Source organism: Erythrolamprus reginae, chromosome 2, assembly GCF_031021105.1.
Source record: "Erythrolamprus reginae isolate rEryReg1 chromosome 2, rEryReg1.hap1, whole genome shotgun sequence".
NCBI classification, from domain to species: domain Eukaryota; kingdom Metazoa; phylum Chordata; class Lepidosauria; order Squamata; family Dipsadidae; genus Erythrolamprus; species Erythrolamprus reginae.
In genome coordinates this window covers 321,222,219-321,245,692 of record NC_091951.1, presented here as the reverse complement: position 1 = coordinate 321,245,692, position 23,474 = coordinate 321,222,219, and the positions used below count along the sequence as shown (strand labels likewise).

The 23,474-nt window shown below is 40.4% G+C and overlaps 1 protein-coding gene across 1 annotated transcript in view; it reads left to right on the top strand.

Annotated features, from left to right (window-relative positions):
* ZSWIM6 (zinc finger SWIM-type containing 6) overlaps nucleotides 1-23,474 on the top strand; it is a 134,952-nt gene that overhangs the window by 87,962 nt on the left and 23,516 nt on the right. The window contains exons 5-10 of the mRNA XM_070743302.1: nucleotides 2,460-2,639; nucleotides 4,313-4,489; nucleotides 4,732-4,878; nucleotides 7,743-7,889; nucleotides 10,186-10,446; nucleotides 11,644-11,779. Coding sequence (XP_070599403.1) covers nucleotides 2,460-2,639; nucleotides 4,313-4,489; nucleotides 4,732-4,878; nucleotides 7,743-7,889; nucleotides 10,186-10,446; nucleotides 11,644-11,779 — 1,048 coding nt within the window. The remainder of the gene's footprint in view (nucleotides 1-2,459; nucleotides 2,640-4,312; nucleotides 4,490-4,731; nucleotides 4,879-7,742; nucleotides 7,890-10,185; nucleotides 10,447-11,643; nucleotides 11,780-23,474) is intronic.

Here is a 23,474-nt window from a genome sequence, read left to right as displayed (position 1 = left end):
TTTTAATTAATTGGATTATGTATTGGATTGTTTTTCACTTGTTGTGAGCCGCCCCGAGTCTTCGGAGAGGGGCGGCATACAAATCCAAATAATAAATAAATAATAAATAAATAAATAAATGTGTATATGTATATATGCCTTATAGAACCAACCATGGGCCTGGATTAAATTTCTGCGCTCTTAGAATTGATTTTACAGAGTTATATTAAAATTAAGGAGGAATTACTATCCCTCCTTGTTTGTTAAAGTGCCAAAATACACAGAAATTGAACATCTGTCATTTATTGATGAAAGAATACATGGGCTGAATTTATCAGTTGTCCATTACCAAGAATGGGGGGCGGGGGGGGGGAGAACCCTTTTCAACTGTCATAGATCAAATCATCTTGAAATCATGGACTGCAGTATTTAATATAAAGACTGATCTGGTTATAGGGTGAGTATAGTCATATTGGACAGGATTGTTGGAAGGAGGGATGAATGTGACGGTTTTCTTTGTTTTAATTATATGGCTTCTTTAGGGTTTACACTCATTCATGGGATAGTCAACTCAAAATGGCAAGAGAGGGCTCCAGAAGCCAGATTTAGAGCCCTCATTGCCTATCACCGCAGTGCCATGTTCATACAAAATATTAAGGAAAAACTGCAATTTCATGCAGTGCACGAAACCAGTCTGTCTTAGTGCAGATCTCTGAATGCATGTTTCAGTAAATATATTTCTCCTTCAGCGGTGAAACAATAACAGGCATTTTCTGTGTCAAACATCTACCAGCTTCCCTAGGAAGCAAATGCTGTAGATTTTTTACAATAAAGATAAAAGGAAGGCTAGTATGAGTTTTTGGCTCGATTCGTTTTGCTGAGAAATAACAAAATCATTTGAACTGCTTTTGAAGATTGGTACAGTACGTTTGGCATAGATTGTGGCTTAGTTGCAGATTCCCATTTGCATTCTTTACCAGTCACATTCACTTGCGTGTCTTTTCTGAAAGGCTGTCATTCAAGGCTGTCTGAAGGTCTCTGTAATATGTAAAACTCTTCCTTGATGAACAAATGAAGTGTTGCTAAATAGTACTTGTAGATGTCTTCACCGTGCTTGTCAAGAGTCTGCAACATAGCCGATTTTAAGAGCAATATCTTTATATTTAAAAATGTTCCAACAGTTCCTGATTTATTCATGTCTCGATTAGCATGCAGTGTCAGAGATAGAGGTCCTGGATTGGTTCAGACTTAAATGTCAGCAGAAAATTAGATCTGTAAATTTCAATGAAGGATTTCTCATACATAATTGCAGCAGTATTTATGAGGTATATTTCTGTCCTTGGTTAACAAAAGGGGGGAAAAATAATTGCAAAAAAACAGAAGTCTCTTATTCTCCCTTGTGTTGTGCAGAGAAGTACAGAACATCTGCAGAACATCTAGATTTGAAAATAAAAATCAGTATAGAATTGATAGGAAATAAATATCGATATAGAATAATAGTAAAAATGATTTTCAGAGATTTTAATCAAGTTGGGGGGGGGAGGGGGATGTACAATTTGAATTGTTGGCAGTTCACTTCCAGTAATTGCAAAGGGTGCTTTAGCATGCACATCCAGATAGGGGGATCTGTGTGGCACATGCTTGTAAAAGATGTATTTATTTAAAAGAAATAAAAATAATAATCCAGACTTAAAAGAATATTGCCATTAGACCCTAGCCGCCTGGCCGACGAGTATAGTATGTCTTGCTGTGTGAATGGAAATGAATGATTTCAAATGTTATTAGAGTTTTTAAAGTCTTTTAGCTACATTAATTGGATTTTTTAGATATATATATTGTATATTGATATGTTGTGAGCCACCCTGAGTAGTAATAATAATAGAATAGAATAGAATAGAATTTTTATTGGCCAAGTGTGATTGGACACACAAGGAATTTGTCTTGGTGCATATGCTCTCAACGTACATAATATTAATAATATTAATAATAATAATAATAATAATAATAATAATAATAATTATTATTATTATTAAAAAACACGATCTGTTTTATTTACTTATTTTAGCATAGTTCACAAGCATCCAATTCATTGAACATATATTGAATATCACTTCATGCATGCTTTTATTGGTTAACCGAAACTACTGGGGTTTTTGCATATGGAGATCGCCTTTATTTGCCTTTATATTTATTTGCATAACATGTTTCCTTTAATGCGTTTATTTTCTAGTTTGATTTCTTTTGATTAATTTGTTTGGTTTTTGTTGTATGCTGGCAAGAGTTACTTGTTTGTAAGATGTGGGGAGGGGTTATATAAATTAGATAAATAAGATAACATTTCCTGCAAGCTCTCAAGGGTGCCTGCCTTTTGCCACAGAGCTTTGTTATTGCATCCATTTAAAAAAAAACCCTGTATGTATAGTTCTTTTCATAACTTTCAAGATATCTGGTGAACTAGATATCGTCTGTCTCTCTGTTAGGTGCTCTTTGGATGTGCATAGTATTAAATCCTCATTGCAAGGTGGAACAGAAGGCCAGTTGGCTGAAACAACTTAAGAAATGGAACAGTGTTGATGTGTGTCCCTGGGAAGATGGGAACCATGGAAATGACCTGCCAAGTCTAACCAATGCTCTTCCTCAGGGTATAAATGGAATACAAGGTAAACTGTGATTTGATTTAATTGAAGATGCTGTTCTTTTACCATTTTGTAAAAGCATAGTAATAATAACAGCACTGACCCTCAACCAACTCGTGCAGCCCCCCTACCAGCAGTTCACTTCCCAGTAACCTTGACCTGATATAGCCTCCCTAACACAAGATCCATCACAAAGACACTCTGATGACTCACACTTGACCCTCACTTGACACACCGACACCTTGAATGCCTTATAAACAGAAGAATACTGACACTGACACCCCCTAAACTCCGCTGAAGATGTCACCTAGCCTACTAATGAAATGTATGGAAATCAACCAACAAGCTCAGAGGACAAACCTTCACCCATAGCATATTAATATTCTAATACTAGCGTTATGGATTTTTTAAGCCTTTGATTAAAAAAAAGATTAATTAAAAGATGGTTTTGTTGTGAAGTGTACACGCTTTGCTGGCTATATGTATGTGTAGTCACTGACAACATCTCAAGACATTTTCAGTAATGTGAGTCATGTTGTTTTCTCTTGGTCATTTCAAGGACTGTATTTCAGCTAATAGAATGTTGGGTTGACATTTAGTTCTGAATTGCTTTTCATTGTGTAGATGTCCTTCCAATGTAAACACAGTATGCTATACTAAATAGGAACTGTGTGTATTTAAATTGCTGGGGTTGCAGCATCATGGAAATGTTTTAAATCAAACAATTTCCTCCAAATCAGTATATAAAATATCAGTATTTTTATACCATGATGTATATGTTGGTGCCTTATAAAAACAGATGAAAGTGGTTAGTTTGTGGCTAATGCATATAGGCCGTTTCCTAGATCAAATGTTCTACTAAGCAGCCCTGTTTCTCAGCTTCAGCCAATACTACTGTAGTATTTGGGTTGAAGCATTCAATCCATAATTCCTTTAGTATATTTTTTCTCAGATCACTCACGCTATTTCATTTAATTTGCTAACCTTTCCTGCTATGTAACACCCCCAACAAAAGTTACTTTCAGGATGTCGACAGTACTGCTGCAGTTTCTAACAGATTAAAATTATAATTGCAGGGAGAGCATCTTCCAGCTACTTAAAACCACATTTCAAATTCCTGGTTGTGTGGTATGAAGAGGTGCAGTTAAATGCCAAGTTAGCATTTAAATGCCAAGTTGGCATTGTGCAGTAAAAAGAAAACTCTGTACCTCAGCAGCTTTTGTATTAATTTAAATCTATGTCCTTGGTATGAATCTTCAACCTCTCTTCTATCAAAGAAATGATTATCCTTGTATATCTATAATTGTTCCTGCTTGAAACTGAATATTAAATATACATTGTTTATGTGTGTGGTTTGAAGCTATGGTGCAAACTAATCATTTGTAGGCTAATTGTATCATAATCATAAAACTCAAATATTGTTTCCTGCTCAGACTTAACTGAGCTTGGTGAATTGATTATATAAAACAACTTCATGATCCCCAGATATTGGCTGGCAATTGTGAGAGTTAAGACATTGAAGGAAATTACTTGGAGGAAAGCTGATGTAGGGTAACTTTGGTTCCATCCAAAGTTATGAAATATATGTGAAAATGATGTTAATAAGAGAGAATAGAAAGGAGGAGATGAATGTGGGGGGTTTGGGGCCATATGAACATTTAAAATTCTATAATTATTTGAACTCTTTGGGCTGGCAGATTCATTAAACAGGTCTCACCGGACAGTGTTCACACGAGCTATTGAGGCATGCGATCTCCATTGGCAGGACAGTCACTTACAGCACATCATTAACAGTGATCTGTATACCAACTACTGTTACCATGAAGAAGCTCAAAACTCGCTCTTTGATTCTCATGGATGGCCCCTCTGGCATGGTAAGTGGCTTAGCAGGAAATATATGTCTCTGGTTTTAATGTCCCTGATTTTTATTGTTGTTGTTGTTTTTGAAGAGAAAAGACAGAGACATCTGGGGAGAACAACAGAGCTTCCTTTCAGATGGGCTGCTGGGTTGCTCCCCCACCCCCTGTAGATTTCTAAAATCACTTAATAGTCTTTTGTATTGGGTTTATTCCAGACACCAATGGACTTAACAATGCCTTCCCTTTCTCTTTGCCAGAGCATGTGCCTACAGCTTGTGCACGAGTAGATGCACTCCGATCTCACGGCTACCCAAGAGAAGCACTGCGGCTGGCAATTGCTATTGTTAATACTCTAAGGAGACAGCAGCAGAAGCAGCAGGAGATGTTCCGGTTCCAGAAGAAAGGTAAATGTGGGCAGGAGGAAAGGCCAAAGGATGCACCATGGTGAGAAAAAGTCTGGAACGAGACTAAGAATAAGCAAGTGATGGTTGAACGTATAGCACTGCAGGTTGGCAGTGACTTTAGCTTTGGGTGGGGGGAGAGCCATTTCATTGCCAAATGTCTGATAGGAATAAAGCTGCTCCTCTGTATCTCTCAGTAAAACAACAGTACAAAGAGTTATTTCATTCTCTTTTCTTAACCTTAAATTCAAGGTGCAGAATGTTACAGGGAAAATATTCCTGAAACAAGCTAGTTATAATGATCTAATTGTAATCATCTACACTCTTCTTCATGGCTTTAAAAAATGCATTTATTTAGGTGGCTAGTTATTCATTTAACAGGTTAAAAATATGATTGTGGGAAGTGACTGAATCCATAAATCATACGGACTCTTGCAAGAGTGCTGAGAAAGTTGTCTCATGTACCGTCTATGGAGATTCTCAGTCATCCAGGTCATGGTTCTCCAAGGGGCAATTGGACTTTCTCATTTTTCTTTGAAGATGGTCTTGAAGAAGGAATCGAAATGCCTTCAAAGAAAAATCAGAAAGTCCAGTTGCCTCTTGGAAAAAGCATCTTTGGGATAGCCTTGTAAACTGAGCAAAAATAAAAATCTGGGTTTGTGAAAGCATGGTCAGTTTACTGTCTTGCTACATTGCTCATTCATAAGTGACATAGTGTATCGGTATTCATAAGTGACATAATATACCGGTATGCTTGGATAAAAATGTAAGATCACTGCCATCTCCCTGAAAGTATTATTTGTAACTGTGAAACTCATTCCCATGCTTCTGTATTGATTGTAGTTCAGATGTAGATTATTTCTCTCTCTTTTTGAGATAGTGTCAATCAACACTGGATGAGGTCTTGCCTAGTAAGTCCAAGAGAGAAAAGGGGCGTTGGTCTTATCTGATATACCTTTTCTCCAAGTAGTGGATATAGCATCTAGCCCTGCCCAGGGCAATAAGTGCCTTTTGTTGCACTTGGTGGGATGGAGGAATAAATAAGGAGGAATTATTAATGAAAATTGGCAGACCACAGTCTGTCGCTTCACTTCTTCGTTTCAAGCTGTCAAACATAGTGACAAGGGCGGGACCTGAACATCTTTTGACAGACTCAGGCCAATCACAGAGCAGACGGATTTAACCCATTCCTGGATGCTATATTCACTACTCGGAGAAGAGGCGTATCAGGTAAGACCAACGCCCCTTCTCTTTTTTTGAGACAGTATCAATCAACACTGGATGAGGTCTTGCCTAGTAAGTCCAAGAGATGGGATGTAGCTCAGTTTTTAATAACACCCCATCTACAGGTTCAGAAATCTACCAAATAAGGATTCTTGTTTATAAGGAAAATGGAAATAAAGCTGTCTTTGAAAATTGAACAGGGTGTGTATAATACTCTTAATATAATACAGAGAAAAAAATAAGGCAATGTATATGATGTAGCCCTTCCACCATTGCTTCGATCTGTACATTTTTGCATATATGCAGAAGTTTAGGCAGATATATATTAGTCGTTTTTGTAGGCCTGTTCACTTTTGCAATTGCCCCATGTCTCCCCCATAATGTGGACAGCTTTGGGTGGAACTGCTTGGAGACATAAGGCAGAGTCCTTAAGATTTTGCTTGAAGACTTTAGTGATAGGGCACCTGCTGTTCATTCAGACATTTGCTTGAATGTCTAGAAAGCTGAAAGTAGAGAGAGTACATAGCCACTTGTGTGTCTTTCTCTAGCTTCCACTCATTCAGGTGAGAGGTCTGCGATGATCTGGGTTCATGGTGGCTTGTAATAAGTCCATCTGGCAGTGTGACCAAGAGTCCAGCTTTTTTCCAGATTGGCTCACGAGGAAAACGGAACACAAGTATATCTGCCTCTCAGATTCCCACCTGAATACAAGGAGGTTAAAGGCAGTAAGCCTGGAGTTGTGTTCATGGGCTTCATTCTCTCCTTACTTAAATTCTTCTATAGATTGCTGTGAGCCTCAAGCAAAAAAAATTATAGGAGCTGCTTGAACTAAGTAACTGATCTGTAGTGTCCCTTATTAGTGTTCCATTTGCTGCTGTTTCCTCCAGTTCTCTTCCGTTTAAGTAGAATTAAAATTTGTTTTTGTATTTCCTGGAATCTTGAGTAGATAGTCAACCCTCTGCAGATTGGTGGGAGCTCAGGAAGTGGTAGTTGTCATTTACTGGCAGTGAACTATCCATAATGTACCTCCTCTATTCCATGTGACACAAATTCTCATGGAATTTACTCATTCAAATATTTGTGTCTTGGTTTCAGTTCTAAAGAATTCTTAATTAAAATAGTGGGTTTTTAAAAAAAAAATGGAGAAACTAAAATATCTCTTATGTGAATAACATAAGTATGCTTCCTGTTTATAAATTCTGTAGAAATAGCCCTAAACAGAGTTTGGATAAACTATCAACAACAACAGTAAAACCTTTAGACAACTTTTGTTGTTAGTAGAATCAACATTTTTGCTTCCTGGAAATGAGACTTTGCTTTATCCAGATTATTTCTAACTGACCAGGGTTCCTCTTCATTGCTACAATTTGAAAAAGCTAAGCAATGCGATAATTGATTAAAATTTCAGCTACTGGCATTTCTGTATTTCATCCATTGTGAACCCTTGATGGACATTTTGGAGATCTGAATTTAGATTCTGTCTCCTTTATAGAAGGTTAATTTTTCCTGATTTGGAAAAATCTAACTGATAAGAAGAAGAAATACACATGTTTTGCATTTTAAAACTCTGTATATACTGTAATATCAATACAATTATTATCACACAATCAATATGTGTGCTTCTTATTCTTTTTTTAATGTAGAACTTCTTCACAAAGGTGTTACCTCTATTACAAATTTAGAAGGTTGGGTTGGGCATCCGTTGGACCCAATTGGCACTCTTTTCAGTAGCCTTATGGAAGCCTGCAGGGTGGATGATGAAAGCTTCCATGTGTTCTCAGATTTCACAGGTAAAATCTTATCTTATACCAGCTGTGTATGCGCATTCAGCATTTATTGCATGTTAACTAAAGAACTAGTTTGGGAGCTGTTAGCAGTGAGTTTGAGCCAAAATATTTCATAATCAAAATGTTCCTTGAAACAGGGATATTGAAAGTGCTTAAGAAAGGGAAATTCAGAAAACCGAAGTTTGTTCTGAGTGATCAGTGGTTTATCTTACTGACTGAATAAATCAATCTGCCTTATAGCAAGGGAGGTATACGTTCATTCAGCTGATGCCTTCCAAATGTGTTGGTACCCAGCCAACAGGGCTGAAAAGATTTCAGGGAGTTATAACCCCAGCAAATCTGTAGAATACCAATGTAAGGAAGAATATATGTAACAAATCCTTTTTCAATTTAGGATGTTTGGGATTGAATTTGGAACCTTTTCTGAATTCAGAGCGTGTGGTCCATATTATTTGATTTGATATTAAGAATATTAATAACATTGTGTTTAATGTCCAACTGTTCATATTATAAATTATAGTTTATTTTAATGTTATATATATATATATATATATATATATATATATATATATATATATATATATATATATATATATATATGTAGATTGTTCTGAGTTCGGGTTTTGCCCTGTGTAATGTTTTGCATGTCTATGCGACGTTTCGGTAAAATCACATTTACCATCATCAGGCTGGAGTTCCAATCTCTGTGTTATATATATATGTCACATGTTTAAGCTGAATTTTGAAAATTAAGGGAGACTAGGATAGATATATATATATTTGTTTTCGTAGATTTTCACGGGTATATGTATGTAGATTGTTCTGAGTTCGGGTTTTGCCCCATGTAATATTTTGTATGTCTATGCGACGTTTCGGTGAAATCACATTCACCATCATCAGGCTGAAGTTGTAAGCTTCGTGCTGCTGTAGATATCTACAGCAGCACGAAGCTTACAACTTCAGCCTGATGATGGTGAATGTGATTTCACTGAAACGTCGCATAGACCTACAAAATATTACACGGGGCAAAACCTGAACTCAGAACAATCTACATACATACATACATACATACATACATACATACATACATACATACATAAAACATTTGCATAGCTGCCCATCTTATATTGAAGTTTAGGGTACTCTCAAAATGATTCTTACTACTTTAGTTAGTATATTGTCATTGTGGATATTGCAGATAAAGGATGGCAAAGAATATGAAACAGAGATTTCCTTAAGACCATGTAGTGAGCTCATGACAGAAATAAGATTTCCTAGTTCATTGTTCAGTCTTTTGCGTTTTTTATATTCTGGCTTCAGTAGACAACATTTGACTCTTATTCAAATCACTATGCATACATTTTACTTGCTGTTTTGTATGGTTCAAAATGTTGTGTTCTGAGTGGCTTCTAGAGTAAGACAGGATTTATGTATCACACCAAAGCTATCTTTTATTTATCTCTGATTTATTGGATAATTGACTTGGTTAATGTTACATTATATGACATAAGCCAGGACTTACAAACTGCATTGGCTATATTCATAGAAAATGCTGAAGCAAAAACAAACATTTGACTTAGTGTGATGTATAAACATTTGACTTAGTGTGATGCAGTCTGCATTGGTTGCCGATCAACTTCCGGTCGCAATTCAAAGTGTTGGTTATGACCTTTAAACCCCTTCATGGCACTGGACCAGAATATCTCCGAGACCGCCTGCGCCGCACGAATCCCAGCAACCGATTAGGTCCCACAGAGTGGGCCGTCTCCGGGTCCCGTCAACTAAACAATGTCGGTTGGCGGGCCCCAGGGGAAGAGCCTTCTCTGTGGTGGCCCCGGCCCTCTGGAACCAACTCCCCCAGAGATTAGAACTGCCCCTACTCTCCTTGCCTTTCGTAAGCTCCTTAAGACCCACCTGTGTCGTCAGGCATGGGGGAACTAAGACATCTCCCCCGGGCATATACAATTTATAAATGGTATGTGTGTATGTATGTATGTTTAGAAAATGGTTTTTTTTAAATGTTTTTAGTAGAAATTTAGATTTGTTGTAAATTGTTTTTCACTTTGTTGTGAGCCGCCCCGAGTCTGCGGAGAGGGGCGGCATACAAATCTAAATAAACATAAACATAAACATAAAGTAGACCTAAAATGTAACCATCCCAGTTTTTGCTTCATTTATAGGAAGCTTATGAATGATAAAGCATATATAAATATTTATAAAGAATAAAACAAGGCATATAATTTCAGATAAACCATTTTCATTGGCTTTATTGTATTTATTTTGTAACTTTTTGTTCCAGAGAATATGGGCCCATGCAAATCTCTGGAATACTATCACTTGCCTACCCACAAATTCTTAGAAGAAGGAGAATCTTACTTAACACTAGCAGTGGAAGTGGCATTAATAGGATTGGGTCAGCAGAGGATAATGCCCGATGGATTGTATGCGCAAGAGAAGGTTTGTCGAAATGAGGAACAGCTAATTTCCAAGCTACACGAAATAGAATTGGATGACACTCTGGTGAAGATTTTCCAAAAACAAGCAGTCTTCCTATTAGAAGGTAACTGATTATTGATGTTAACTTTCTTAACAGCTTTTTGCAAAAGTAGAAGGCTGGTTCCTAAGTACCGTAGGTTCATTTCATAATCAACAAGCTCTTACAAATCTAATGACTGTTTAGAGAGCTTCTAACTATTCCCAGTCTACCTATTTAAATATTGCACATATGAAAAGATGGTTATCCTTGACTCTACAGAATGGAAATTAAAATAGGTTTGTTTATCTTGTTGTAATTCTAGCTATTTTAGGTGAGCGTGGAAAATTTCAGTCTCACACGTGAGATTATGAAATTCTTGCAGTCATCACTACCACTTTCAGGTGAAACTTAGAACATACATAGTCAAGCTTTCTCTGGTCATGGAGATTTTCAATCTTCCAAGTTATGGTTATCTGAAAAGTGCTTTTTCCAAACTGCAACCAAACTTTCTTGGATTTTTTTCCTTTGAAAACATTTAGCTTTTCATCCAAGAAATTTATTTCTCTAGTTAAGCATTTCTATGACTATTTTATGTGGAACTTCACCCAAGAATGGGCAACCATTCTCTATCAATATTGTAGTAGTAGATCATATACCTAGTGTCATTTATGTTCAGTTCTGATAGTAGATCTTGAGAAGGTCTTCATTATATATACAAACCCTACAGAATCATGGAATAGCTACTTCCAAGGATAATAGTCCCTTGGGTAGGCTGACTTGATTTGCCATGCCTAAAATGTTATGTTGTTGTATTTGGATTTATTGTGAATCTGGGTAAGTGGTCTAAGAATACAGGCATTTCTTAAAGTGACCTGCTTCAATATGCACAACACTCTGAGGAAAAATACACATTTTGGGTGACTATCCAATCCACATAGATTGGGAGATCTGCACTGGAATATATTGCTCATGTTCACATATTTTCCTGAGCTGTCAACTATATTTTATTAAAACACATTTTAAAATATGATTCAAAAAGCTATACAAGCTTTGATTCTTTGTTTCAATACGGTATGTTCTACTTGGTTTTCTTACAGGTACTTTTTTTTTTGAGAGGGCTCCTCACCAGAGAAAGTTTTTACTTTGTAGTGGATGTTTTCTTTATGACAAAAATTAATGCAAAATTTCTAGCATTTTGATACTTCTTGATTTTTTATGTTAAGTAAAATTACAGTGCTCATTATAAGATTTTCCTGTTCTTTTGCCTCCCCTGTCCAATAGCTGGACCTTATAGCGGTCTAGGTGAAATCATCCATCGGGAGAGTGTGCCAATGCATACCTTTGCCAAGTATCTTTTCACCTCTCTCCTACCTCATGATGCTGAACTAGCATACAAAACTGCACTGAGAGCAATGCGGTACGTATCCTTAAAACACGTTTTTAAAGCCCAATTCCAATTGACAGTATGGTTCTCCCTTCAAATCCCAAAAGTCACTGCAGAGCCCTCACTGCAAACATGTGGTTGATTGATTTTAATATTTTGGGTTTTTAGCTTATAGTTTTTAACTAATTAGATTTGTTTGTACGCATTGTTTTATATTGTATCTTTATTGATTGATTAATTTTGTCCATTACACAATGAGGGTTTTAGTGGGTATACAGTGTTCCCTCGATTTTTGCGGGTTCGAACTTCGCGAAAAGTCTATACCATGGTTTTTCAAAAATATTAATTAAAAAATACTTTGCGGTTTTCCCCTATACCACGGTTTTTCCCGCCCAATGACGTCATATGTCATCGCCAAACTTTTGTCCGCCTTTAATAAATATTTTTTTAATAGACTTTAATAAATAAACATGGTGAGTAATAATCTAAATGGTTGATAAGGGAACGTGAAATTGCAATTTAGGGGTTTAAAGTGTTAAGGGAAGGCTTGTGATACTGTTCATAGCCAGAAATAGTGTATTTACTTCCGCATCTCTACTTCGCGGAAATTCAACTTTCGCAGGCGGTCTCAGAACGCATCCCGTGCAAAAATCGAGGGAACACTGTACACATAGTAAAATACATAATTAAGGTTATAGAGGATATACTCATAGTAAAATATATCTAAGAAAGAAGAGAAGAGAAGATAGAAGAATAAAATATATCAATGAAAGAATAGAAGAAATATAGGAATAGAAGAAAGATATAGGAGATATAGGAGAGCAATAGGACAGGGGACGGATGGCACTCTAGTGCACTTATGCATGCCCCTTACTGACCTCTTAGGAATCTGAAGAGGCCAACCATGGATAATCTAAGGGTAAAGTGTTGGGGGTTTGGGGATGACACTATGGAGTCCGGTAATGAGTTCCACACTTCGACAACTCGGTTACTGAAGTCGTATTTTTTACAGTCAAGTTTGGAGCGGTTAATATTAAGTTTAAATCTGTTGTGTGCTCTTGTGTTGTTGTGGTTTAAGCTGAAGTAGTCGCCGACAGGCAGGACGTTGCAGCATATAATCTTGTGGGCAATACTTAGATCCTGTTTAAGGCGTCTTAGTTCTAATCTTTCTAGGCCCAGGATTGAAAGTCTAGTCTCGTAGGGTATTCTGTTTCGAATGGAGGAGTGAAGGGCTCTTCTGGTGAAGTATCTTTGGACATTTTCAAGGGTGTTAATGCCTGAGATGCGATATGGGTTCCAAACAGGTGAGCTGTATTCGAGGATGGGTCTGGCGAAAGTTTTGTAAGCTCTGGTAAGTAGTGAGAGATTGCCAGAGCAGAAGCCACGTAGGATTAGGTTTACAACTCTTGAAGCCTTCTTGGATATGTTTTTGAGCCGTCCTGAGTCTTCGGAGAAGGGCGGCATACAAATCTAACTATTATTATTATTATTATTAATAATAATAATAATAATAATAATAATAATAATAATAATAATAATAATACAGTAGTACCTCGACTTACGAATTTAATTGGTGCGGGAAGGAGGCTCGTAAGTCGAAAAGCTCGTATGATGAAACATTGTTTCCCATAGGAATCAATGGAAAAGCGATTAATGCGTGCAAGCCCAAAAATCAGAAACCGGCCACCACCACCGAAGGAGGCTTGAGCCTCCCGATCCTCCCCGCCCCTTTGCCATGCATGTCATCCTGCATGCAGGATGCCATGCAGTCAGGAAGGTCATCCTGCTCCCCCCCCAGCCAAAAACACAAAGGCTGCGGACGGAGGGAGGGAGGGAAGCAGAGCGGGGCGGCAGGCGAGGCGACCGCCCCTCTGTTTGCCAAGCACCGCGGGGAAGGAGGGAGAGAGAAGCAGACGGGCAGCAGCCGCAGCGGAGGCCAAGTCTCGCTCCGGGCTGTGCCCCCTCCGAGCGCTCACCGCCTGTCCCTGTCAGCAGCCCAGCCACCTTCACCCGCCCGGACAACCGCCAGAGGGGCTCCTCCGGAGGGGCTCCACCAGAGGGGCGCACGGGGAAGGGCTTGAGACGCCGCCTTCTCCTTTCCCTGTGGGAGTGCCGCACCTCTTGTCTGCCGGGCCGATTGCCGGGGGCGGGGCGCAGAAGGAGGCGGAGGCGCCGCCGCATCGGCCCCCTCAGGCCGCTCTGTCCGGGATGGGGCTCCATCCCGGGCCGGTGCAGCAGCGCCTTCGCCTCCTCCCGCGCCCCACCCCCGCTCGGCAATCGGCCCGGCGGCATTGCTGCCGTTCCAGGCGGGCCGCCCGGCATGAGCACCGGTTTCGTGCCTCTCAGGCCGGGCAGACAAGAGGTGCGGCGCTCCCACGGGGAAAGGAGAAGGTGGCTGGACCGCTGACAGGGACAGGCGGTGAGCGCTCGTATCCCGAATTTGGGCTTGTAAGTAGAACAGAAATATCTCTCCCCTCCTAGCTCGTATCTCGAAATGCTCGTATATAGAGCAGCTCGTATCTAGAGGTACTACTGTAATAATAATGTGGTCCTTCAGAGGTTAAAAACATGGTGGAGATGAGTAAGACCTTTTTGTGGTGTCCTTTTCTTGTTAGATGGGACCCATTGTCTTTTAGAAGTCTGGACCATAACTTTAATTTTGGAAAGCGACTGCCAGAGTGATTTTGCTAGCACATATTATATTTTTATGTGTATTTTAATACAACACTATTATTATTATTTAGCTTAGATTTATATAGCACCCCTCTGAGGACTCGGGGCGGGTAATTCCCTTATCCTAGGGAATTCTGGGACTTGTAGTTCCAGCATGATTGGAGAGTCAGCAAGTGAGGAGGACTGCTTGATCTATTGCTACCTGGGATTTATGCAAGTTGCAACTTCAACACTTTTAGAAACTATCCAATTGAGGAAATAAAAGTTTGCATATGAAGTGTGCCATCCTGGAAGTCTGGTCATGGGGTGTGATATTTGGGTGAATGAATAACATGCAAAGGTTGCAAGACTTTTATATTTGTGTAACACACACCCTTTCTGATCCAAGCTTTCATTTTAATTCTCCGTCAGAAGATTCAATCATTTCAGAAATAGCTCTGAGATTGGTCCTTTCGCTTCCTGATGGAAATTATATCTGTCTCTTGAGAAGACTGCCTATGTAGATTGACTGAAGTATATGCTGTAATGTTGGGCACAAATAATTAAGGGTTTTTTGTTAGAATATTCTCTTAAGCACTCTTTGTAACTGGAAGTAAATCCTAGAACTGGTTAAATCTGAATTTTTTTTTGTCCCATCATAATTGCTTTTCTCTTTCATTTTCAAAGCAATAGCTTCTGTACTACTATACAAGACAGTCCAGTTCTTATGTCTGCCTCATTACCTGTCATCATAGGACAACCACGATAGAAAATTGGAAATAAATGAGGTGTGTCATGCTGTTAACACAGTTGATTGAGCCCCTCCCCCCTTCTTTCAGCACTTGGGAGTTCAGCTGCCCCCAAGGGAATCCTGAATCTCAGTTGAGTTTACTGATGCAGGCAGCTGTAGGCACAACCACTTCAGTATATCTATTGTGAAAGAAATCTGTCCTCTTGGAAAAGCAAGGGAGAACCGATACTCTCTAGACATGAGTTGTGATTTCCAACATAACAATGCTGAGTTGGGGAAAGCTATCTTCTCGAATGCTTTATAATTTGCTTCAGAAAATCTCCCTCTGGAACCAAAGAAATGCACAGCGAATTTGCAAAAGAATCAAGATGGCAGCTTTAACTGTGATTAAAACCCTATCTATGGGTATGGCATTGCACGTAAAAAAGGACTTTGATCTCCTGGTTGTGGTTGCATTCTTGAATTCCCCTCCCTCCCCCCCTCCACCTCTTGCATACTGTTGTGGTTCAGCCTGAGGCTGCTCAGGGACCGGCTGTGTCTCTGCTGGCTCCATGCCCGGAGGAGGATGACAGCGAAGAGGAGGGGGCTGAGCAGTCGGACGGGGGAGGGGAAAGTCAGGAATGGGACAAAGGAGAACAGCAGGAGAGCCCCCGGGGGGGGGCTCTCCCCAGCCAGTAGCTTGGAGTCATTAGGTGATGAAGCACAAGCCGTCATTGACATGTGACAGAGACGTTCAGATCAAAGAAAGGAGCAATTAAAGAAGTATTATCAGCACTGAATTGGGAACAGCTGGGCTTGGGTGTGGTCCTCCTTAGCAGGGTTTAAAAGGCAGGCAAGCCCTTGAAGCCATGTGGAGTGTTATCAATTGGAGTTACGGTGACCTGCTTTGTTCTCGACGTCTCTGTTCCTGGCTTGTGGCCCAGCAGTTTGGAAGACCTGTGGGAGGTGTAGGTCTGCTATCTATAGCCTGGTCTTGGCAGCAAGAATCCTGTATTGCTGCATGGACTTTTGCCTTCGTGGATATATTGGAAGATACAGCGTTTTCCTGTTTGTAAGGACATTTTCTGTTACCTGTGTTTTTCTTGAATTTGATAAACTGCCGTTGCCTTTTACCGGTGTGTCTGGCTTCTCTTTTTGGGTTGGTTTTGGCTTCCGGAGTGACCCAGACAGAACACATACCCTTGGCTTCAGTGGATGATTTCTTGAAATTAATTAAAAAGCATTACCAGAATCAACCCCTCCTTCATTGGAGCTAAAGCAAGTACAGTGATCCCCCGTTTATTGCGTCCCCAACCATTGCGAACAGGGTACTTCGCTATTTTTCAACCCGGAAGTCAAAAATACCATCTACGCATGCGTGCCGGGCACGCATGCGTAGATGGCAGCGGCTTCCCTGGGTCTTCCCCCTCTTGCTGGCGTCAGCGAGGAGTTTCCCCACCGCCCACGCAAACTCCTCGCTGCCGCCCGCCCTTCGCCCGCCCACGCCGTTCATTCTCGCCGCTTTTGAGCTAAATCCGGGAGCGAATTCGCTTCCGGACTCAGCTCAAAACCGCCGATAGCAAGCGGCAAGGAACGGCTTGTCTCGGCGCTTTCGAGCTGTCAGCTCGAAAGCGCCGAGACAAGCCGTTCCTTGCCGCTTGGTATCGCCGCTTTTGAGCTAAATCCGGGAGCGAATTCGCTTCCGGACTCAGCTCAAAACCGCCGATAGCAAGCGGCAAGGAACGGCTTGTCTCGGCGCTTTCGAGCTGACAGCTCGAAAGCGCCGAGACAAGCCGTTCCTTGCCGCTTGCTATCGGCGGTTTTGAGCTGAGTCCGGAAGCGAATTCGCTTCCGGACTCAGCTCAAAACCGGCGATACCAAGCGCCCCCTGGACCCCCAACCCGGGTTTGGGGGGCTGCTAGGAAGCCCTCCATGCCGGCGGCAAACAGCCGCCCCGCCCCCAATCTTCGGCTCCTCGCTAGCGCTGTGGGAGTAAAAACACCGTCTGCACATGCGCAGACGGTGTTTTTACTTCCGCATCGCTACTTCGCGAAAACCCGCTCGTTGCGGGGGCTCCTGGAACGGAACCCTCGCAACGAGCGGGGGATCACTGTATAGTACAGGTTTATATCACAAGAGGAAGAATTTTATAATGCATCCATTGAATGGTTAGGTCTGCATTCATGTCTGTTAGAGCTGAAGGGCACTTCAGACTCAAAGGAAGAAATGTGATTCCCAGTTTCTGCAGGCATGCACAGAGAACTTGTTGGAAATGCCTTAAACCAAATGCATCTTTTCCAGGATAAAGTTGCAGCTGTGAAGAGCAGCCGTCCAAGCTGGGGGGGAGAAGAAGGGAAGTCACAGATGCTTTAAAATGTTTCCAGCAGATGTTACGGGGGCACAAAATAACATTTCTCAGTTGGAATCCAAAGTTCTGCACAACATAAGGTTTATGTGTTGAGAAAGAGAGAGCACACAAATATAAATCAATTTCCCCACTGCCATCATACACAAAATGTGATTAGGCTAACCAGACTGTTGCCCCCAAAAAGCATTACACAAATCAAGCAAAAAGATTTATTTATTTTTGTCATACTTTATAATTGTGTTATTTTTTCTTCCTGAAACAGTCTGTTTATACAAATTGGAAAGAAACCCAATTTTGTGTAAGGACACTGGAGAGCTTTCAGAATTGAAGAAAATATATGTAGCTCAGAGTTGAACTGTGGAGTCCTTGGCGCTCTCTGAGCTTTTTTATTTGCAGACATTTCATTACCCAGCTATATAATATCAGTGCTAGAGAGTGTGAGGCTTGCTGTTCCGTATCTAACAATAAAACCCAGATTAAAACTAAATAATCAGCATACATAAATAGCATTCATACAATTTGGCCATGATAGTTGTCGATTCATGGCCCTCAGGCTTGCCAGCAAAGTCAGGTCTTCATGGCCTTATGGAAGGCTAGTAGGGTGGGAGCACTACGGACATTGGGAGTGGGGGGAAGTTGATTCCATAGAGCCGGGGTGGCAAAAGAGAAAGCCCCACCAACCTGCACTGCTTAGTCCAGTGATTTTCAACCTTTTTTGAGCCGTGGCACATTTTTTACATTTACGAAACCCTGGGGCACATTGAGCGGGGCGGGGAGGGCTAAAAAAAAGTTTGGACAAAAAAACAACTCTCCCTCCCTTTCGCTCTATTTCTCTCTCCCTCTTTCTCTCCCATCCTCTTTCTTTCTCTCTCCATCCCTCTTTCTTTCTCTTCCTTCCTCTCTTTTTTTCTCTTCCTTTCTCCCTCTCTACCTCCCTCTATGTTTTTCTCTCCCTCTCCTTCCCTCCCTCTCTTTCTCTCTCTTGCTTTCTTTCTCTCTCTTTCTCTCTCTTGCTTTCTTTCTCTCTCTTTCTCTCTCTTGCTTTCTTTCTCTTGTTCTCTTTCTCTCTTGCTTGCTTTCTCTCTCTCTTGCTTTCTTTCTCTCTCTTCCTTTCTTTCTCTTTCTCTCTCTCTCTCTTGCTTTCTTTCTCTCTCTGAGCTTCGCGGCACAACTGACCATGTCTCATGGCACACTAGTGTGCCGCGGCACACTGGTTGAAAAACACTGGCTTAGTCGACGGAACCTGGAGGAGGCCAACTCTGTGTGCTATTATAGGTCTCTGGGAAGTATGTGGCAAGAGACGGTCCTGTAAATAGTCTGGCCCTGAGCCATATATAGCTTTATAGGTAATAACCAACAACTTGAATTGTGCTCGGAGACTAATAGGAAGCCAGTGCAGCTCTTGGAGTGTAGGTGTTATATGGGTATACCATGACAGCTCGTGCAGCTGCATTCTGGACAATTTGGAGTCTCCGAACACTCTTCAAGGGTAGCCCCATGTAGAGCTCCTTGCAACAATCAAGATGGGAGGTGATGAGGGCCTGAGTTGACTGTGCGTAGAGCCTCCTGGTCCAAATAGGGCCGCAACTGGTAAAACAGGTGAACCTGGGCAAAGGTCCCCTGGTGATATCTGGTGATCAAGGTTCAGCTCTGGATCCAGGAGGACACCCAGGTTGCGAACCCTATCTGAGAGGGTCAATGTTTCCTCCCCCCAGAACAATGGACGGATAGATCGAATAGTCCTTAGGAGGAAATGCCCACAGCCACTCGGTATTGTCTGGGTTGAGCTTGAGCCTGTTGGCCCCCATCCAGACCCTTACAGCTATACCTGGTGAGGGTATAGTTTTCTCTTTGGTAGTTCCTTGATTATGGTATTATTTTTTGTTTATTTATCTAGTGTTACTCTCTGCTTGCCTGGGTTTTAACTGCTAAGGAGGATATGATTTGGACTTTTTATTTCTTTCCTTTTTTTTCCTTGTCTTTTCTGCTTTTTTCTTGTCTCCTTTGAATGATGTGCAAATGTGGTTTACCTCTGTTTTGTATTGATGACTGATTTGACTGAATGCCAAGCTTCCAGGAATTGCCTAGAGTTTTGGGATTCTGCTTACTCTAGGATGCTCAGAGTTTCTTGGATGAAACTGTGGTTGAACCTGTCTATGTGTTGTGAGATTAAGGCGTTTTCATGGTGACTTCTCACTACTTGTTGATATTCATGACTGTGCTCTGCTAGTCTTCTTCCTATCTGTCTTACCTAATGGCTGTTATAGAACCGGGTTGTATATTGCAGATGTGTCTGTATGTTGCAGATATAGATGACCAAGCAGAAACCATTGGCAAACTACTGTATATAAATACAGGCTGAACCCCCAGTCGCTAGCACTAATAGCTGAGTAATGAGATATCTGTAAGCAAACAGCCATGCTTAGAGAGCACCAAAGGCTTTTATTCAGAAGCCCGGGGTTTTAAATAGTGTTGCCCACATTGATTCCAAGCATTCTTTCATAGCCATTGGAACTGAGAATCTGCATTTTTTTTTAAAAGAAGCAAACAAAAAAGAAAGAAAACTGAAATTGTAGGAATCAGGATATAGGTAGTCTTCAACTTATGGCTGGGACTGGAATTTCTATCCCAAGTCATTGTGCTGTCAGTTGAATCATCACATAACCAGACATGATTTTACAGCCGTTCTTACCATGTTTATAAGTCAAATCACATGGTTCTGAGTTGAGTCACATGATCGTGAGTGTGAATCTAGCTTTCTGCTTGAATCAGCAAAAATGGCTGCAAATTGCAGTCATGTGACCATGGGATGCTGCAGCCAATTGTAAATTAGAGCTAGTTTGTTACAGCGGTTAAGGCACCAGGCTAGAAACCAGGAGACTGTGAGTTTTAGTCTTGCCTTAGGCATGAAAGCCAGCTGAGAAAATCGTTTTTTCGAAGCCCAACTCATTTCGTAAGGTGGTTGTGGGAAAAATAGGAAGGAGATTATTAGATATGTTTGCCACCTTGAGTTATTTATAAAAACAAAGGTGGCATTAAAAAATTGAGCCTGTTGTCAAGTGTCCCAATTGCGATTGCATGACCATGGAGGCAGGGTGATGATAATAAGTTCTATGTAGGTCATTATAGACTTTTCAGAGGCTTAATTTAAATTGTCATAGAAACATAGACCTCATGGTCCATCTCGTCTGCCCTTATACTATTTTCTGTATTTTATCTTAGGATGGATATATGTTTATCCCAGGCATGTTTAAATTCAGTTACTGTGGATTTATCTACCACGTCTGCTGGAAGTTTGTTCCAAGGATCTACTACTCTTTCAGTAAAATAATATTTTCTCATGTTGTTTTTGATCTTTCCCCCAACTAACTTCAGATTGTGTCCCCTTGTTCTTGTGTTCACTTTCCTATTAAAAACACTTCCCTCCCGGACCTTATTTAACCCTTTAACATATTTAAATGTTTCGATCATGTCCCCCCTTTTCCTTCTGTCCTCCAGACTATACAGATTGAGTTCATGAAGTCCTTCCTGATACGTTTTATGCTTAAGACCTTCCACCATTCTTGTAGCCCGTCTTTGGACCCGTTCAATTTTGTCAATATCTTGGTTGTGAATTGAGGACTAGTTGTACACTATTTAACATAACTAGTCCTTGACTTATGACTGAAGTTACGATGTCTGTTGTGTCCCCCCTGTCCCCCCCCCCGGGACCATATTTTGGGCATTTGCAAGTTTGCATTTATGGCCATTTGCAATGCCCCACAGTCAGCATCCAGGAAAAAGAAATCCTACAGCAAACATTGGGTCTAAATGACCACCACAAAAGTCATAATTTTGGTATTGGTCCTATGATGACGCATTTTAGAACCATTATGACTTGACGAACATAATTGCCAGATTCAATTACTGCTCTAAATTGAGAACTACCTGTACAGCTTTCTGCCTCCTTCTAGAGTGCATATAGCTCTCAAAATCTTTGAAAGCATAAAACTACCGAATTAAAGTTTTAGTTGCAACTGAAAAGAGACCCAGTAATGTTATCTGATGTCAATGGTGCAGACAGGCTGTGACAAGCATTTTAAAGCCCTGAAACTGTCCTGTCCTCTGCAAGGTTTTTCATGGCTGGCTGCATTTGTGTGCAAATACACAGCTATTTGGCTTCATTGGCAGTCTGTGTAGGAAAGTTTATGCATGTACACACAAAATTAAAGCAGTTGCGTTAATGCCTTGAAGGATGTATTACTCCAGACTCATATAATTAGTGAAGTCTCCCCCACCCATCGGAATGTTTTGCACAGTCTTAGTATATAAAATTGTCCAATTAACAGCTATAACCTTATGTTGTCCAACTTTTTCTTCTGCATTGATATGATTAGATAAAATTATCATTTTCCCAACACTAAAACAAAAGACAAAAAAGAGGAAAAGACAAAAGAGCAGTTGGTTAGATTTTCATGCAGTGAGATCTCCTCTTGCCTTCCAACGTAGATGGGAGCTTACTTTTCAGGTAGAGTCAGTTTTCCATTTTTCTGATTGTCAAAGTGGTTGATGGAATTTCTCCTCCCAAAGGAGACTTGCTTGGCTCCCACACTGCTATATTTTTAGTGCCACACTTATCTCTTCCAGACATTTTGGATTTGTAAGAGTTGAATTTTTAAGCACCGCAAAGTGTTGAGATAGCTGCTTTTGCATATTCATATCTTTTCCCTGTGCATAATTATTTTGTCTTTTATTGCTTGCTTCTCGTTTTGTATATTTCCACCCAGTAACAGATGTTCTGAAGCTGGAATACAAAGTGTTCTCTTTGCATGCGTGTGCAGAGAGATAGAGACACACACACAGAGAGAGATCAAGAACATAAATCTTGCTTTGAAAACTTTTGTTACTGGATGGATTAAGCTATATGCGGATTATTGATTTTTGGAGAGTGTCTATTTAGACTATTAGGTGCAACCTTCCCCAACCTGGTAATGTCTGGATGGTTTGAAGCATCCTTTCCTTCGATCTTCACCCAGAAAGTTTATGAAAAGTGCAGTTCAATACTTCAGTTTGGAAAAGGCTCCTATCATACAAAAGGTCTCATTCTCTACTGCCATCACAAAAAAGCTTTGCCAAATTTGGAAGGGCTACCAAAAGAAGAGATTCTGATCCAAGGCTACACAAATCATACTTTGGTGTTTTAGTTGCCATGCTACATGTATTGTATCTGATGAAATTCATAAAAAAGGACAGATGGATTGACTAGATGGGGAAAGGTTTTCCAAAGTTTCTCTGATAATTTCAGAATAGAGAGGCTTGTTTCCATTCATACATTGTGGCTATTTTTAAAAAACCTGTTACCTAAATTATTGTAAACGTTCCATTGTGGGTTGTAGAGATCAATAAGAATGTTGCAGCGATGTCCTCCCAAACAGACATGAAAAGGCTTATAACTTCCTTTTCTAGCTGCTTTTCAATGGGTTCTTCAGATAAAGTTGTAGGGGCAAGTTTAATGATAATGGTGCTGCTCATTAGCTGATATTTTTGCTTAATACTTGCTGGTTGCCCCTTTCCCAGTTTCTTCCAGCTATAGTTACTGTATGAGGCTTGTTGCAAATATAGTAAAGTAGTTCATCTTTTAGGCATTGTAGGTCCCTTGCAGAAGCAGCATGATTGTGTGAGATTATGTTAACAGGACAGTCATTGGCAAGTTTGCTGCCCTTGTCCCAGCTTCTAACTCCTGGTGTCTCAGCCCTGTGTCAGGAAGTCAGGATTGGTAGAAGAAATGCAGAGACAGAATAAGGCATCTGGTTATTCGCCACCCCGAGGAACCTCAGAAATGCCTGCAATTTTTAAAACTACAAAGGAGAACGAAATGGAGCAACTCCCTTATGATACCAGGTTGCAATGCCTTGGTCTCTTCAGCCTTGAAAGATGGCGTTTAAGGGGTGACTTGATCGAAGTGTATAAAATCATGCACGGGATAGAAAAGGTGGATA